The following is a 16,842-nucleotide window of genomic DNA, read 5'->3' on the forward strand; positions in this document are numbered from 1 at the left end:
AGCGTGTGCCCCACAGACCACAGCTTGGGCAGTAGCATGTGGAACAGTGGCATTAGAGTCAAGATGGCACTTGCACGGCTCGCTGTCTTCATGGACGTGAGCCCTTCCAGCCTTCCAGCTAGGCCGCGGCTCATGTGCCCACCGGGATGCTCTGGGAGCAGGCTGTGCCCTGCTCAGGAGCCCTGGCTCACAGCCGGGCTCCCCCAGCACAGGCCCAGCCCAGCCCCAATACCCTTCCACTACCTACTTGTTCGGGAGGGCTGCAGAAGCAGGGACTGACCCTCTATCTCCAGAATGTCCTGCTGCAGAAGGGCTGTCCTTCCAGGTCTGCTCTGGAAGGCAGAAAAAGGAGGGCCTGGGAGGCTGGCCCACATGGTTCCTGGCCCAGGGCCCCAGCTGGCCCGTGTCTCCTGCACTCCTTTTCTATTTATATTTTTAAAAATTATTAAAAGGACAATATAACAGCATTGGAGAGGGAATAAAAAACACCCCCAGTCTTGAAACCCTAACCCAACCAACTTTGTTTTTATAAATGGCCCCATCTGTATTTTTACAGAATAATTATTGGGGAAACCTCTGAATCATGAAAATAATATTAAAAAAAAAAAAAAAGAAAAAAGGTTTACCTGGCAGAAATTTTGAGAAATTGGGAAAAAGAAGAGTGGCTTCCAACCAGCTCACCTGCACCACAGCCACTGCTTTGCCCTCCAGCACTTCTTCTGACCGTGGTCCAGGGACTTGGAGTCCCAGCCCCGTTGTAGGCTGGGTGGCCTCTGGGCAGCTGCTGGTCAGTCCTCCCTCTCCAGCCTCTGCAGGTAGCTCTGTGGGGCGTGTGTAGCTGAAGCTAGTACAGGCCTGCTACTCGCCACTGTCTCCAAGGACAACCCTTATGTGGCTTTGGTGCTGTAGACCCTTCTCCATGCCAGACACATTAGAGTTCTGTCCTCAGTCCCACAAAAGGGGCAGTTTTCGTGTTGTTTTTGTCCAGAGGTGAAGGGCTGAGATGGGAGCTGATTCTGGTCCTGTCCCTGGACGGTGATCTCCCTGTCCCGCCAGCTGCAGCCAGCTGGAAGCCCCGCCAGAGGGCACCATGGGCAAGAGCCCAAGATCCTCTCAGTCTAGGCCAGCCAGACCTGCTGGGGGAGATGACTGCTTCAGCTGGAGCTTCCACCCACTTGTACTGGGGGAGGATCTGGACTTGGAAGAGCCAAGGTTGTTTATGTCTGGGAGTATGATGGGGACAGAGGCCACACTGGGAAGAGCAGGGCCACAGGGCAGGTAATGATGCAGTCTCCTTGGCTAAGAGCCCCTGTCCCAGTGGCACCAGTGACTGCCTCAGAGACAGCTGGGCCCCAGCCTGTGCCAAGAGGGACTCGCCGGGAAGAGATAGGCAGGGAGACCCTTGTCATCTCTTGGCCCTTTACTCAGGAGAGGGTCGGGTCAGGCTTGGTCTCAGACTCCAGATCCTGTCCATCCTCAGGAACCACGTGTGCCAGACCTGTTGCTTAGCCCTCAGGCTTCCTCAGGAGAACACAAGGGACAAAGGGACCCCGAAAAAGCCGTGTGCACACTGGGGAGTGGCACAGAGCTGCTTGTCCCAGAAGCTAGATGACACCCCATTTACCACTGCCCAAGGCCAGCAGATGGCTAGCAGCTCTGGAGCTGGGCACCTGGATACAAGCCTCACCACACTATTTATGGTGCCGTGACCTCAGGCCCAGTTCTTTGTCTCCTAAGTGGAGTAATAAGTAACCCCCTTGTGGGGCTGCTCTGGGTGTTGAAGGACGTGGTGCGTGTACAGAGCATGGCCCAGTGCTCAGCAGCAGGTCCTGGGACATGCCTCACAAGAGGCCACCTTGGCTCCTGGCAGTGGTCCTCCCCCACAGTGCCGTGTGGGCTTGGATCGGTTCTCTCAGAAACGGCATTGGTGTGGCTGCCCCATCTCTGCTTCACGCCCAGCCACTCTGAACACAAAGCCAAATGTGGCAGTGAGCCAGGTAGGTTGGGTCCAGGGAGGAGCCTAAGCACGGTGCAGGGGACTGGACCACAAGGCCTCGACGCAGGAGCAGGCGAGAGTTTTCCTCCCTGTCTGGCCTCAAGGGTGGCAGGGCAAAGTGCCACATGCCTGTGACAAGTGGAATGCCTCAAGATTCCTGCTTCCAGAAAGCACAGGATGCCTGTAAGAAGGTGTTAGAAGCTGGTTTGCCCAGAAAGCAAAACTCAAGTAGTGCTTGAGGGTCGTGGGCTGGGAACGAGCCAGGCCTCCTTAACTGCTCTGGCTCGGCTCTGCTCCATAGGCCGGAGCCTGGCCAGCTCCTTTGTCTCATTTAAGAATTTAAAAACTGCCCTCAATTTTCTTTACTGTCAGAGACAGCATGGTTGGAGGATGAGTCACACAGCACACAAATGAGACTGTGGGGACTCTAGAGTGTCTGAAGTCCCTGGCTGGGACCAGCACCACTTAAGGAGGGACAGAGGGGTGGGCACTGTCTGCCCAGGTCCCCCAGCCACTGGGTCTGTGCTCCTTGTAGCTGACCTTGCCTTTCCCAGGCAACTGAGCATGCCCACTGGTATATCTCAGCAAACTGCTAAGCTGTGCCTCTTTAGCTGCCTTGAAGACTCGGTACATGGACTTTCCCCGGATTTTTAATTACTAGACCCTGCCATCTCCGTACTGCCTCTGACTTACCTTAAAGATCCTGCTGACAAGTTTGGACTGTTTTCTCCCTGACCATGGTTGTTAAGACTTGGAGTCCTTGAACCTGAGGGCAGACAAGCCCTCCAGTGCTAACCCAGGGTTACATCTTGGAGCCGCGTCTCCAGGCTCTGCCCCTTGCCAGGGAAGGCATGACTAACTGATTGAAACTGGGACCAGACTTGGCCTCAGACCCCACTGCACCATGATTGCCCAGACAGCTCTGTCATTAGAAGATGGTGCTTGCGAAATGAAACACAGGTCCACTGGTCTCTCCTGAGAGTTGGACAGAGTGTGGGTGGCTTCCTCTGGGACACAGGCAGACTCACCTATATCCCCAAGTCCTCAGTTCCCCCCTGCACTCTAACTGAGCTGCTCCCTTACTCCCGGCAGATCTGGTGCTGTACTGCGAAGCCTTCCTGACCACCTACAGGACCTTTATCAGCCCTGAGGAGCTCATCAAGAAACTGCAGTACCGATATCCTTCCCAGCGCCACCAGCATGGGGACACAGGCTCTCGCAGCTTCAGTGGCTTCCCCCTCCCATTACTCACCCATAAAGGGCCAAGGGAAATGACATGGAGTGCTGGAACGTAGTGGGATCACTGGGTGCTTCTGAAAAAGAGCACACCTGGGAGGGAAGGGGGCCGGGGCAAGAGCATAGCCTACAGGGCATCAGGCAGGGTGGGCACCAGTGAACAGGGCTTGAGGAAGTGAGAGGGTGGCTCAAGGGTATGCACAGCCCCTTCCGCCCACAGTGGGCAGCTCTGCCCCATCCAGAGCTGGCATCAGCTCTGTCCCCTCCACCAGATCTGCCTGTGGGCTCACCCTTGGGAAGTAGTAGTGGCCAAGGAAGACCCCAGGGGCTTAAAGGACCTGCTGTGGTTGCCTGTTGCCTCTTTGTCAAACCCCAGCTGCCTGTCCTGCCAGGCTAGCCCACTGCTCTCTGGCTACCTCCCTGCATTGTAGCCTGGGCAGCTGCTGTCCCTCTGGGCAAGAAGTCCTGAGTTCTTTTCCAGTGTCAGAGTCCCCTCCAGGCCTCCCCTCACCCTGACCCTGCGAACCCCTGGTCCATCAAGATAGATGTTGACGTTTCCCATGGTGTATCGGGGGTCCTCTTCAGCCTGGTTCTGGTGCTCTGAGCCCCTGGTGGCAGGCCTGGCCAGGGAAAAGAGTCACCTGCTGGTCAGACATGCACTCACGGGTGCTGCGTTGGCAGGTGTGGCTGCCCGGCAGCACCATACCACTGGTGCTGCTGTGTCACTCCTGTGATGCACTTGAGGACGCTGAGGCACAGTGGGTCAGAGTGACTGTCCCACATGGCTGCCTGGTGCAGAGGGTGCTCAGGTTCTCAGGGGATGTCCCTCGGCTCCCCTAGGGATGCTCATGGAAGCCTCGCAGCAGCAGCAGCAGCAACAGCGGGAGCATGGCTGCCCAGCACACAGCTGGGGCAGGCTGACAGTCCACCTGGGTGCCAGACACATAGCATGTATCCCCAGTCGTGGAGTACGGGGGGAGCACAAAAGCAGCAGGAAAGCGTAACCTCCAAGGCAGATGCTGGCCTCAAGAGACCTGTGAGGGAGGAATGGGAACCAAGGGTGCCGTGGGCCGAGGAGCAAACGGGGACTGTGCTGTCCTGGGGGGCAGGAACTGGCCCAGCATGTCACAGGTGATAGCTCCCCAGAGTGTCCAAGCCAAAGCCGGGGGACCACCTCGGGGTGGCAGCTCATGCAGAGAGCAGAGGACCTCTGCCCGGTCAGGGGCCTGAGATCTTGAGGGTGCTTGGTTGGGGGACCACCTTCTTGAGGCTCAGCACTACGGCCTTCACGCTGTCAGTGCTCTCCCAGAAGCCTCAGGTTGAATCAGAAGGCAAGCCGGGGTGGCACAGAAGGGATGGCCCTGCAGACCAGAGAGGATGGCTGTTGAGAACCACCCCTGGGGTTGAGGCCTGGGCAGCACTGCCATTTTGCATAAGTGCAAGCCTTTGCTCCCTGTGCTGGGACCATGACTCCCAGTCTCGAGGCTTCAGTCACGAGGTCCCTGGTGCATGCTGAGTGGGAGCTCCGTGTCTACTCAGCACATCACCTTTGCCATGTGGGCTATTTCTTTAACCCTTCTCCACCTATGAGAAATTCTCTCCCTTCGCCGACACATTCAAGAAGCGCGTCAGCAAGAACACGTTCTTCGTGCTGGTGCGGGTGGTGGATGAGCTCTGGTGAGTGCTTTGTTCTTGGCCCAGAGGCGGGTGGCACGGGCTCCCTGCACCCCGTGGAGACTGCTCAGCCCACCCCGGCCACCTGAAGAGCACTACCCACAGGCTCTGGATTTGGCTCTAGCCTACTTTATTGTGGCTCTCTGAAAGGAATGACCTGTCCCTTATAGGACACAATGAGGTATTAGGTCCTATCTTTCCTAATGGGCTCCATCCCTCAGGAGAGACCCTGTCCCACCTGGCACCATCCCTCCCTCTAACGTCTTAGGATCAGCCTGTGTTGGCTGTACTCTCAGCAGTAGGGGGCTTGGTAGAGGCTAGGGCAGTGGAGTGGGCAGCCTCTCCCACCCACCTCAGCCTTTCCACTGGGATCTGGGATCTATGGTGACCCCTGGCCATTTCCATATTCTACAAGTATGCCTTGGGGTTGGAGGTGAACAAGACAGACCAAGGCCTGGCTCCAGCATCAACGGGCAGTGGCCACACATCCAGGGAAGGGCCAGGCAGAGGAGGTGAGGGATGTCTTCCTGGTGTCTACTGCTTGGGTGAGACCAGAAGCTCCTGTGGCAGGTTGGTGTAGGGTCTCTAACACAGCCCCACAGAGTCCCCACACAGTGCATGCAGCGCCAGCATGTATTCAGTGACAGTCAGGGAAATGTTGTCAGGACCATGACACCCAGAGCTGTGGAGGATGTGGGTGCCCCGAGGTCCTTTCTCACTCTTCCATGGGAGGCTCCAGCTTTGCGCTAACACTCCTGTACCTGAGGTGTACCTGGTGGACTCTTGTGTGCCTGGCCTTCACCCTGTGCCCTTGGCCCATAGCCTGGTGGAGCTGACAGAGGAGATCCTGAAGCTGCTGATGGAGCTGGTCTTCCGCCTGGTGTGCAATGGGGAGCTCAGCCTGGCTCGCGTGCTCCGGAAGAACATCCTAGACAAGGTGGACCAGAAGAGGCTGCTCAGGTGTGCCAACTCCGACCAGCCCCTGGCAGCCCGGGGTGTTGCAGCCAGGTGAGCAGTCAGCCTCTCGGCCCCTCTGGAAAGCTGCACCCCTTAGCCACCTCTGTTCCGCTGTCCTCCCCGGCTGCACGGCCTCACATCCTGCTTCTGCCCAGGCCCTGTGACGAGGTGCCTTGGGAACAGCCTCTGGCTCCCTGTGGGGGGCCTCCTCTGCTAGGGGAATTGGGGTGGCGAGTCACTGGTAACAAGGAAGTGGATCAGTGGGTCAGCGGGGCTGAGCAGGACAGGAGGGGAGTGGGTGTGCACCAGGCTGCTGTCAGCGCAGAGCTTTCTCCTAGCACCATCCAGACCCTTCCCAAGACTGGTACAAAGGTCCCAGGCTGGGGCTGGGGTTGTGGCTCAGTGGTAGAGTGCTTGCTTAGCATGTGTGAAGCACTGGGTTCAATTCTCAGCACTGCATATAAATAAATTAAAAAATAAAGGTCCATGGTCAACCAAAAATATATATATATATATATTCAAAAAAAAAAAAAAAGGTCCCAGGCTTCTGCCTACCCTCTGCCCTAGCCTGAGGGTGAGTGTTAGTTCCAGCTGTGGGCACTGGCTGGTTGGCCACCCTCTCCTTCGTGAGCGTTAGCCCCCCCCATTCCCACAGCCAGCTCTTATTGCTGACCGCCTAGGAGTGGTGGCCAGTGGTGAGCAAGGCCTTAGGCATCTGAGTCACCCATAATCCCATGGGGGGAACTCATTGTCCTATTCTGGAATCTGTGGACGACCTGCAGAGATGGGGTAGGCAGGCCTCTTGGGGCAATCTCATGGCCCTGAGGGACCAAGGAGCAATTTGGAGTCTGTTGCCACCCTGCTGTCCTGATGTGGAGTGAGGCTTGGATAGCTGCTCCCTCCCTAGCCCTGGAGCCTGCAGTGCCACTCCTGCCCAGCCTCCACGCCCAACAGTGCTTCTTATGCCTCTGTCTTCCAGGCCAGGGACCTTGCATGACTTTCACAGTCATGAAATAGCCGAGCAGCTGACACTGCTGGATGCTGAGCTCTTCTATAAAATAGAGGTAGGTGTCGGGGGAGCTGCTGCTGGTTTGTCTCTGAATGAGAGACAGCACAAGGCCAGGCACCGGGGCGTACGCCTACAATCCCAATGGCTCGGGAGGCTGAGGAGCCAGCCTCATCAAAAGCAAAGCCCTGAGCAGCTCAGTGAGACCCTGTCTCTAAGTAAAATACAAAACAGGGCTGGGGATGTGGCTCAGTGGTCATGTGCCCCTGAGTTCAATCCTCAGCAACCGCCCCCCCAACCCAAAAAAAGAGAGCACCAGGCACAGGAAAGCCAGAGGGCTCCAGTGCTGTCTGCTCTGTTTCCTTCTGTAGATTCCTGAGGTTTTACTTTGGGCAAAAGAACAGAATGAGGAGAAGAGCCCTAACCTGACCCAGTTCACAGAGCATTTCAACAACATGTCCTACTGGTAAGAAAGCCTCTGCGCCAAGCTCGCCAGTCTGGCAGCACCACTGGACAAATTCAGTCTCCCACGAGAGCTGGCAGGGTGGGGGCTGCTGCCGTCCTTCCTCCAGGCTCCTCTGGAGGCCCTGTGGGCACTAACCTCAAGCCCTGAGGAGCAGAGAAGGCAAGGATAGGCTGGTCACCTGCCCTCCAGAGGCACAGAGGAGGCACAGAAGCTCTGTAGGAAGAGTGCCAGGGTCTTGAGTGATACTTGCCCTCAATGGCAGAAGGGAACAGGCATCGCGTTTGCTGTCCTGCCCTGGTCATTACCACAGTCCCCCAGATGTCCTGGTGCAGGTGCCCTTTTATCGGACAGAGGAGGTAATGCAGTGGCTAGCACGTCCTCTGATAGCCCTGGAAACAGGCCCACATGATCCATAGGATGTGGACGCCACCACAGACCCCTGAGACACAGCCATGACGGCTTTTGGTGTTGGTTTCAGTTCTAGCTTTAGCTTTTGTTGGGGCTAAGATTCTGAGAGGTTCCCTTCCTTGTGGCTAGCAAAAGTGACCTGCTGACTTGGGGTTGGCTGGATTCCCTGGCCAGTCCTGAGGCCCCAGGGGTTCAGGTCAGTACAAGCCAGGAAAGTGCGCTGCTCCCCCAGGTCTAGTGCAGGAGCTGAACTCCCTGTCAGTGAGCATCTGGCCCCGACCCCTGAGATGTCCTGAGCCACTTGAGGCCAGGTTCATGACTGCCGGTACAGTGTCACCCTGTCTGGCTCCACCTGGTCTGCCAGGACCTACAGGAGCCCCGTCAGCTCAGCTGCTCTGCTCTGTCCATTGCTCCCACAGGGTCCGGTCCATAATCATGTTACAGGAAAAAGCCCAGGACAGGGAGCGGCTGCTCTTAAAGTTCATCAAGATCATGAAGGTAACGGTGGCTGAGCCCAGAGCCCCCTTCAGGCCTGCTGGCCCTGGGCCTCCCCTCACAGGCCACCTCTCTCCACAGCACCTGCGGAAGCTGAATAACTTCAACTCCTACCTGGCCATTCTCTCAGCGCTGGATTCGGCACCCATCCGTCGGCTGGAGTGGCAGAAGCAGACCTCAGAGGTGGGTGGGCAGGAAGCATCTGGTGGGTAGGCCAGGCCAGCCACCTGTGACTACAGTGCTCAGGACTAGAAAGGAGCTCAGCCCCTGCTCTGCTGCCAACCTGTAGCTAGGCAGCTACCTTCCCCACCTGTTTCCTATCTCTGGTCTCTGGCCTCTGGTTCCTGGGCCTTCGTAGTTGACATGGGGTGTCACATCCTGCCTGCACTGCAAGCCTGCACCTGGGTCCCAGCTTCTGGAAGGGCTGCTGGGCGGGGTGCACCCTCAGGGCAAGCGCTGGAGGGAAAGGGAGGATGTCACCCACTCACCCCAAGGGATGTTTCCCACAAAATGGCCTCGGGCCTCCCTGCCACCCAGGTTTGTTAGACATACAGGTAAAAGGGCTCACATCCCCACAGAGACCAGATGTGGCTTCTCTTTGTGTCTTGGGACCTTGCCTCAGCCCACACTCACTAACCCACCTCTCATCCCGTACAGGGCCTGGCTGAGTACTGCACTCTGATTGACAGCTCATCCTCCTTCCGAGCCTACCGGGCGGCCCTCTCAGAGGTGGAGCCCCCCTGCATCCCATACCTGTGAGTGCTGGCCTCCCCCTCAGCCTGTCTGGGCTTGCCTCTTCACTTCTCTGTGAAGACATGTTGGGCTCCTTGAGGAGATGAGGGCCCGTCAGCCTTGTTGTTCCTCTGTTTTATCATGAAATTCTAAAGTGAAGAATGCCTCTTGAGCTACAGTTGCCACAGAAGGGAAAAGGTCAGGTGACAAGTGTGAGCTCCCATGCCCCCCACCAGGGGGCCTCAGGCACCTTCCGGGGGCCTCAAGCATATTAGGACAGCCCAAGGACCAGTCACCCCAGAAACCTGGGGAGCATTTGGTGTCATGTTCAGAAATCAACTTCCCAGCCCAGCCATGGGAGCGTAAATCTGAGAGCGTAAATAGGAGAGGGAAGTGGACTCAAAGCTGCACGGGCCTCTGTCGCGGGACTCCTTGGGCCTCCTCATGTACTAGAGGATGTTAGGAATCTCTGAAAGGGTCAGAGACCCAGCAGTATTCCAGGCCTGGGGGGTGAAGGAGCATCCTGGAGCCTCTGCCCTCAGAGCTTGCAGCCAGGACCCTCTCCCTGCATCTGGTCCTTCTGCCCTCACCCAGCACCCACACAGGTGCTCACAAGCACACAGGCCTGGGTCCTCTGGCTGAGCTCTCCCTGGACAGAGGAACTGCCCTCGCCTTCCACCTCCTCTTGAGAAGTACCTATTACACCTGTTAATGAAGGGGTCTCTGTGCCCCTCAGTTTTGGTCTGGTTTGGTTGTATTGTTCGTTGAATGACCTCACATTGGCAGTCCATAGCTGTGCCCATACACAGGGTGGCCGCACCTGTCATAGACAACACTCCAGGCATAGACAGCACTGTGCTTAGGCTCCCCAACACCCGAGCCAACTTCTGAGGATCCCATAAGTGGTCACAGGTCCAGAGTTCACGAGGCAGGAGCTCACCCTGGAGGAAACAAACCCCCTAGTCCTGCTCTTTGGTGTGCCCTGGGCTTGGCAGCTACTTGGCATAGCTGAGGCTGTTCTTCCCACACTGGCTGGTCCTGGTAGTGCAACCCACTCACAGCCGACCAGCTGCTCTCCGAGTAACGACTTCTCGGTGTGTCCCCCAGGGGTCTGATCCTGCAGGACCTGACCTTTGTCCACCTGGGGAACCCAGACTACATCGATGGCAAAGTGAACTTTTCCAAACGGTGGCAGCAGTTCAACATCCTCGACAGCATGCGGTGCTTCCAGCAGGCGTGAGTACTGTGACCTGTGGGACTACAGGGCAGAGGGCCTGGCCACAGGGAAGCCAGGGCCTCTGTCTTTTAAGTGGGGATACCATACCTGCCCCTCAGGTCTTGTCAGTCCAGTTTGGAGACATCCACATGAAGGGCCCAGCTCCATGCTGCACCCTGGGCCTGGATGGGAGGCAGCAGCCAGCCTCTGTTCCTGTGTCCTGGGAAGCTGGCACCCACCTTGGTGTACAGAGGAGGCGGGAAACCCTGACCAGCCTAACTCCAGGGCAGCAGACCCCACCTAGGACAGGCAGCCTGCCACAGAGGGCACCGTGGCCCAAGGGGCCATCCACCTGGGGCACCCCATGGGGAACCCTGCCACAGGGCATTGCCTGAGGGCTGAGAGCACAGCCTCAGCCCTGGTGGGGTCTCCAGTGCTGGCATCCTCTGTCTCGTTGGGTGGCAGTAGACCCTACCATTACAGCTTCTGCCGGGGAACTGGGGTGACCAGAGGTTATGGCCATCAGGCTCTTCAGCCAACCCCTGCTCCTGACTGCCTCCCCTCCCCCCACCAGGCATTACGACATCCGGAGAAACGACGACATTATAAACTTCTTCAATGACTTCAGTGACCACTTGGCCGAGGAGGCCCTATGGGAACTCTCTTTGAAAATTAAGCCCAGGAACATAACAAGGAGGAAAACAGATCGGGAAGAGAAGACCTAGGAGCCTTGCTTTGCGAGGAGAGTGCTCAAGGTTCTTGGAGCCTGAGGACCTGGGGCCTGCCCAGTGGGCTGCAGCGTCCCAGCCTCAGCCTGGCTCGGCTGTGCTGGGTAGCCCAGAGCCTGCCAGCAGCTTCCTGCCTCCCTCCCTGCGGCACAGCCCCGGGGTCCAGTGGAGCCGGCAGGCGGGTCTCAGTGCTGATTTGTGAACCAGTGGTTCCCCCTCCTCACCGCCCCCCCACCTTGGGTTTTTTTTTCCACTTTCACCTCCACTGTCCCCTCTCACCCTTCCCCGGACCCCTCCAGCCTGGGAGCAGCACAGAGAAGTCAGCAGCAGACCGCACCCCCACCCAGGGCCAGGACCCTTGAGTCTCCTGAAATGGCAGGCAGTGGAGGCTGAGGACCCTCTGGGCACACTGCCCTCCAGGACACCTGGGAGAGGGGAGGTGCAGCAGGGAACAGAGGGCCAGGGGCAGGCACTTCTTACTTTCCATTCCCTGGGTTTCAATGTGGAGGGTGGAGTGAGTGTGGCTGGCCCAGGAGGTATGACAGGTGGCCTTCAGCAGCCCTGGGCTCAAGTCCTGGTTCTGGCCCAGGCCTGTCCTGCGTCCATGCTCCACAGGCTGCCCTGCTGGTCCTCGAGCACCTGTTTCCCCTTCAGCTCCCCAGCGCAGGCCCCCAGGCCCCTGCCCACATCATCCAGGCTCTGGGAGCAGGAGGACTTTGTCGTCACAGAAGCTGAGAAGGGGCGTGGCAGAGCTGTGCCAGTTGGGGCTGGGGGGAGGAGTTCCCGCTGTCCTGGGGAGAGGTGGGCAGCCCCCTCCGCACTTGCTGTGTGCCTTAAACTCCATCTCCTGTTCCTCCCTCCCCACAGGCTTCCCTCCTACTTTGTCCCACCCTGGGGTCCAGCAGGCTGCTACACAGTGCTCCCCGGGGTGCGGGCCGGAGAGGCCTGCTGCAGACATGTCCCGAGCTGCCCAGGAAAGCAGCCCCCAGGAAGGTGCCCGCCCCTTCCTTGTTGAGCCCCTGGCTGCTGCCAGGGCCCAGCAGGCAGGGTGCAGGTGGGAACCCCTGTGCCCCCCACACCCCGCCCATTCTGCACTTCTCCCAAGAGTGGGATTTGGTCAAGTGAGCACCAGATCTAACCGAGCTTCCCCAGCCCCGTTTCCACAGAACAAAAGGTAGAAAGCAACCACGTTGCTAAGTCCTTCGTGGATTTTAAGCAACTTTTATCAAGAAGAAAGTCGGGGCTGGCGTTTTTGTTTTTGTTTTGTTTTTTTTCCTCTTTTGTCTTTTATTTGTCCTGTAAATAGAGGGAGGAGGTCTGTGAAATATCACTGAGCGCCCTCTCTGGCAGCAGCCCTGCTGGCGGCTGGAACCTGTCACTTTATTATTTAAGGAGTGTGTGTGTGTGCAGTTGGGTTCCCTAGCAGTGTTGTGCGGGTTGGGTCCGGTTTATTCCCTCTCTGGTGAGTCCTTTCATTTCAGCCCCTGCCTCTTGCTGCCCATCCGTGTCCAGCCCTGAGTGCTGCTGTGTGTGTGTGTGGGGCTGGGGGGGGGTTCTATGCACACAGGGCCCAGGGTGTGCTGACCAGAGTCCTCCCTGCCTTCTGAGAGCCCAGGAGTCTCCTAGCACAGGCCACTGCCAGTGCTGTGGCAGCGAAGCCCCAGCCCGCTCTGCCCACAGGACAGATTCCTGTCTGCAGCGGGCAGTCCACCCGTCCTGGTGAGAGCTGGCGGGTAGGGCCTGGGGGAGCCACTTCCTTAATTCAGAACAGACCCGCTGCCTGTCCCAGAGTGCCCAGGCCTCCCCTGCACTCCCTGCAGAAGTGCCCAGGCTGTGGACAGGCAGCACCAGAGGACAGGGCACCCTGGGGAGGACAGTGAGGTGCATGTGTACCTCATTGGCCGCCATGCTTCCCTCCCTCCTGCCTCTGGCTGTGGCCACACCCCAGCACTCAGGGCTGGGCCTAGTGCAGGCTGTTTCTTGGGGGGCCAGGGGGCATGGTGGGAATCGATCTTCACCAAAGGACATCAGCGAAGTGAATGGTCCGGTTCCCTGCGGGTGGGTGGAGCCAGGGAGAGGCAGACACATGGTGGCTGACCTGAGCCCTGCCTCAGAGCGGTCTCCTACCCTGGCTGCCCCACAACCTCCCTAATGTTACATTGTAATATACAGCCCCCCACTAACTCCTGATGGTGGCATCTTCCTGCAGACATTTCAAACATGTAACTTTTATATGAAAGAAAAATAAACAGGTGAAAGCTGTCTGATGGCCTCTGCACCGATGCTACGTGTGCAGCATTGGCACCCCACTGCCTCTCTGTGGCCTTGGATTGCTGGCAGGGTCCTGGGGGCTGAGGGCTCAGGTTGGTGGTCTCAGTGCCCAGACCTGCTGAGTGGGATGAATGGCACCGCTCCTTTCCAGAACGCTCCCCTCGGGTCTTTGCCCAAGAACTCTCCCATCCCAGGGTCCTGTGCAAAGGGACTTTTCTGCAGTGGAGTTCAGGGACACCAGTACCCTAAAGCTCTGTCTGGAAGTTGTCTTCTGCAGGCCTGTGTCTGCTCTGCACAAGCAGCCACGCGAGGGACAGCACAGCCTCTGTGCCTTCATGGGACCAAGCAAGGGGCTCCCTGGGCTCCAGGCGCCCTCTGCCCTGAGTTGGACTGTGTCTTCCCCACACAGAAGGAGGACATCCACCGACTCCCTTTCTTAGGCTGTGGTGTGGCTCAGTGGTAGAGCTGGCCAGCATGTGGGAGGCCCTGGGTTCCCTCCCTAGCACCACCAAAGAGAAAAGGAAACTCGTCTCCCTTTCTTTACTACCCTCCAGAGCCATGTCACATGCCAGCACCCCGCCTGCCCCCAGGTCCCCACCCCCAGCACCTTATACACAGGCCATGCACCTGAGTGGCAGCACGCAGGATGGCGGGAGCCTGCGGGAGCCCACAGGAGCCCTCTGGCACTGACCCAGGGCCTGTCTTGGCTTTGAGCCCATGGTGGCCTAAGGCCCAGGGATCTGTCCCTCTGCCTAGGATGCAGAGGCCGGTGGGGTCCAATCAGGGAAGAGGAGGGCATCTCCTCCAGAACCGCCTCAGGTGATTTCTCAGTCACTCTCAGCACCTCCCAGTACCTCCCAGGCTTGAGACTGGAAAACGGGGACAGGCATAGGAGCACTGCTGCAGCCCCAGGCAGCCACTCCTGCCACTTCCTCCCAAGCCGCGGAGCAGAGGTGGTCCCAGACCCGACAGGTGTCTTCCCCACGCCACACCTCACACAGGGTGTGTCTGGTCACCTCTGCTTTCCAGGCACACCAGGCCCCTTGCCTGTGATCTCAGGGTCATAGGCATGTGCCATCCTGGGCTGGGTGCTTATGGGCTACTTCCACACTTCCCTGCTCAGTAACCCAGGCACAGAATTGGCAGAGTCCCGAGGGGAGGAGACTGGATGAGACCAGCCCTGGCTTAAGCCTAGCTGCACTTTACAAGGATGAAGAGTGGACGGGAGCCTCTGAGCACTGGGTGCAGGGTTGATGGTTTCAGAGCATGGCCCCCGCCCAACGCACCATGGAGCCGAACAAAGGACAAAACCGCACACAGCCGCACTGCTGTGTGAGCAGCCAGCCAGCCACAGAACCACTCAGGAGAGAACTATGCTCCGTGCTGAGCACATACACAATACCTTTCCCCCAAAATAATGCGGCATAGCAATTTACCCAGTATTTGCATTTCATTAGGCACTCTAAGTCATCTAGAGATGATTCGAAGTCCATGGGAAGGTTGCAAACACTATGCCACCTTGTATAAGGGACTTGAGCCTCTGAGGCTGCAGTGTCCTCTAGGGTCCTGGAGTAGTCTCCCACAGAACAGAGACTGATCACTTCTGAAGAGGACACTAAAATGTGACACCCAGGGCTGAAATGGAGCTCAGTGGCAGAGCGCAGGCCTAGCTGCACAAGGCCCTGGGTTTAAAAAAAAAAAAAGCAACTTCCATTCATATTTTTTAAAAAACCCTTAGCTATCTAGAAATTTAAAATCTTAAATCTGATAAAGGCTACCTTCCAAAATCCTTTGCAAGCATTATACTTAATGGTAAAATGTTCAAAGTGTTTCCTTTCAAATCAAACCCGATGGGGCATCCCACTGTCACCTTGCCTGCTGTTGGGCAGAAGATGCTACGCAGCCAACATAGAAAGGAAAAGTAGCCAAGAAACTAACAAGCTCCTAAAGGTGCTTTGCTGTACACCCAGACAAAACGCAGCACATTCCTGTACAACAACAAACAGAAACGCCATCCCTAAAAGACCACATTTATGTTAGCACCACAAGTCTGAAATTTCTAGGAATTAACCCAACAAAAGACATGTGAGACCTTTATAAGGAAAATAAGGCCTGGTGGGCACTGTGGTGCAGGCCGGCAATCCCAGCCACTCTGGAGGCTGAGGCAGGAGGATCAAAGCCTGCATCAGCAATTTAGCAAGGCCCTAAGTAACTCAGAGATCCCAAGATCCCGTCTCAAAGTTTTAAAAAACAAAAAGGACTGGGGATGTGGCTCAGTGATTAAGCACCCTGGATTCAATCCCTGGTACCAAAAAAAAAAAAAAAGGAGTTTAGAGCTCACCTTGTTTGGGTCTGAGACCTTGAGGAACCACTGTGGCCTTCTCCGACGCAAGCTGGCTCCCAGTCATCTGGAGCCTTCTTAGAGTCTGGATAGCTAACCCCAGGCACCCACTGGAGGAGAATGACATCATCCTAGGCCTCAAGGTATTTAATTTTCCACATACAGTAAAAACAACTAGGCACTGGGGAATGGGGGAGACACAAGAAGCAAGGTCCTAAAGACCTCAGATACAACTGGTAGAATCAGAAGGCTTTGGAGCTATCACCTGCAGATAAGAAGGCACAGTGCTTACTGTGTTCCAGGAGTAAGATTGAGAATCATGGCAAATAACAGACATAAACAGGACAAGTGGAAGTTCTAAACAAAAACATATGTTAAACTAGAGTCTGGCACAGTCCAAGCCTGTAATTCCAGGACCCAGGAGGCTGAGATAGGAGAATCACAAATTTGAGGCCAGCCTCAGCAACTAAGCAAGACCCTAAGCAATTTAATGAGATCCTGTCTCAAAAAATAAAAGGGGCTGGGGATGAGAGTTAGTTGTTAAGCACCCCTGGGTTCAATCCCCAGTACAAAAAAAAAAAAGTGTATAATTGCCAGCTATAAAGGATAAGAAATGGGGTAATGGGGCTGGGCCGGGGCTCAAGGTAGGCAGAGCACCCATCTAGCATGTGTGAGGCACTGGGCTTGATTCTCAGCACCACATAAAAAATAAAGAAAGAAAAGAAAGGTATTGTGTCCATCTACAACTTAAAAAAAAAAAAAAAAAACTTTTTAGGGGCTGGGATGGTGGCTCAGCGGTAGAGTGCTCGCCCAGCACGGGTGGGACCCGGTTAGATCCTCAGCACCAAATAAAAATAAAGGCATTGTGTTGTGTACACCAAAAAATACATTTAAAAAAAAAGACTTTTTAAATAAAAAATTTTTAAAAAGAAGTGGAGTAATAAAAACTAATCAAATAGAAGGCAAGAAAGGCAAGCAAAAGAGGTGGGAGAAAGCAAAAATCACTATTAAATAAATTATCCATTTGAAAGATAGGCTGTCAAACTGTATTTTTTAAATCCTACATGCCATTAACAAAATGTGTCTGTCTACAATTAAAGGTACAGAAAGGTTGAAAGTTACAGAAAAAGATGTATTCTGCACCACCACCCCCACAAAAAAATGGTTAGCATAGCTATATTAAAATCAGAAGAAGTTGACTTTAAGGTAAAAACATCACTAAAGTTACAAAGGGATACTATGAAACTACCCTTGACAGGGTTAATTAACAATGCCTCAATTTTTAGTATTTACTTAAGTACGAGGCCTGGATTATC

General features: G+C 55.9%; 1 protein-coding gene and 1 long non-coding RNA gene across 9 annotated transcripts in view; one reads left to right on the plus strand and one right to left on the minus strand.

Annotated features, from left to right (window-relative positions):
• Rapgef1 (Rap guanine nucleotide exchange factor 1) overlaps nucleotides 1–13,176 on the plus strand; it is a 100,488-nt gene extending 87,312 nt beyond the window's left edge. For all 8 annotated transcript variants that reach the window (XM_048812842.1, XM_048812843.1, XM_048812844.1 and 5 more), the window contains 10 exons: nucleotides 3,089–3,173; nucleotides 4,817–4,909; nucleotides 5,729–5,914; nucleotides 6,843–6,927; nucleotides 7,241–7,335; nucleotides 8,163–8,241; nucleotides 8,320–8,421; nucleotides 8,896–8,993; nucleotides 10,078–10,206; nucleotides 10,761–13,176. In XM_048812842.1, the coding sequence (XP_048668799.1) occupies nucleotides 3,089–3,173; nucleotides 4,817–4,909; nucleotides 5,729–5,914; nucleotides 6,843–6,927; nucleotides 7,241–7,335; nucleotides 8,163–8,241; nucleotides 8,320–8,421; nucleotides 8,896–8,993; nucleotides 10,078–10,206; nucleotides 10,761–10,911 (1,103 nt within the window). In that variant the 3' untranslated portion in view covers nucleotides 10,912–13,176. The remainder of the gene's footprint in view (nucleotides 1–3,088; nucleotides 3,174–4,816; nucleotides 4,910–5,728; nucleotides 5,915–6,842; nucleotides 6,928–7,240; nucleotides 7,336–8,162; nucleotides 8,242–8,319; nucleotides 8,422–8,895; nucleotides 8,994–10,077; nucleotides 10,207–10,760) is intronic.
• LOC125619629 lies at nucleotides 7,240–16,005 on the minus strand. The gene is made up of 3 exons (XR_007351151.1): nucleotides 15,527–16,005; nucleotides 8,992–10,425; nucleotides 7,240–8,694 (listed from the first exon to the last, which is right to left on the minus strand). It is a non-coding gene; the product is annotated as an uncharacterized LOC125619629 (long non-coding RNA).
• Between the last annotated feature and the right edge of the window lie 837 nt (nucleotides 16,006–16,842).

The sequence above is a fragment of the Marmota marmota genome, unplaced genomic scaffold (genome assembly GCF_001458135.2).
Source record: "Marmota marmota marmota unplaced genomic scaffold, marMar, whole genome shotgun sequence".
Taxonomy (NCBI): Eukaryota; Metazoa; Chordata; class Mammalia; order Rodentia; family Sciuridae; genus Marmota; species Marmota marmota.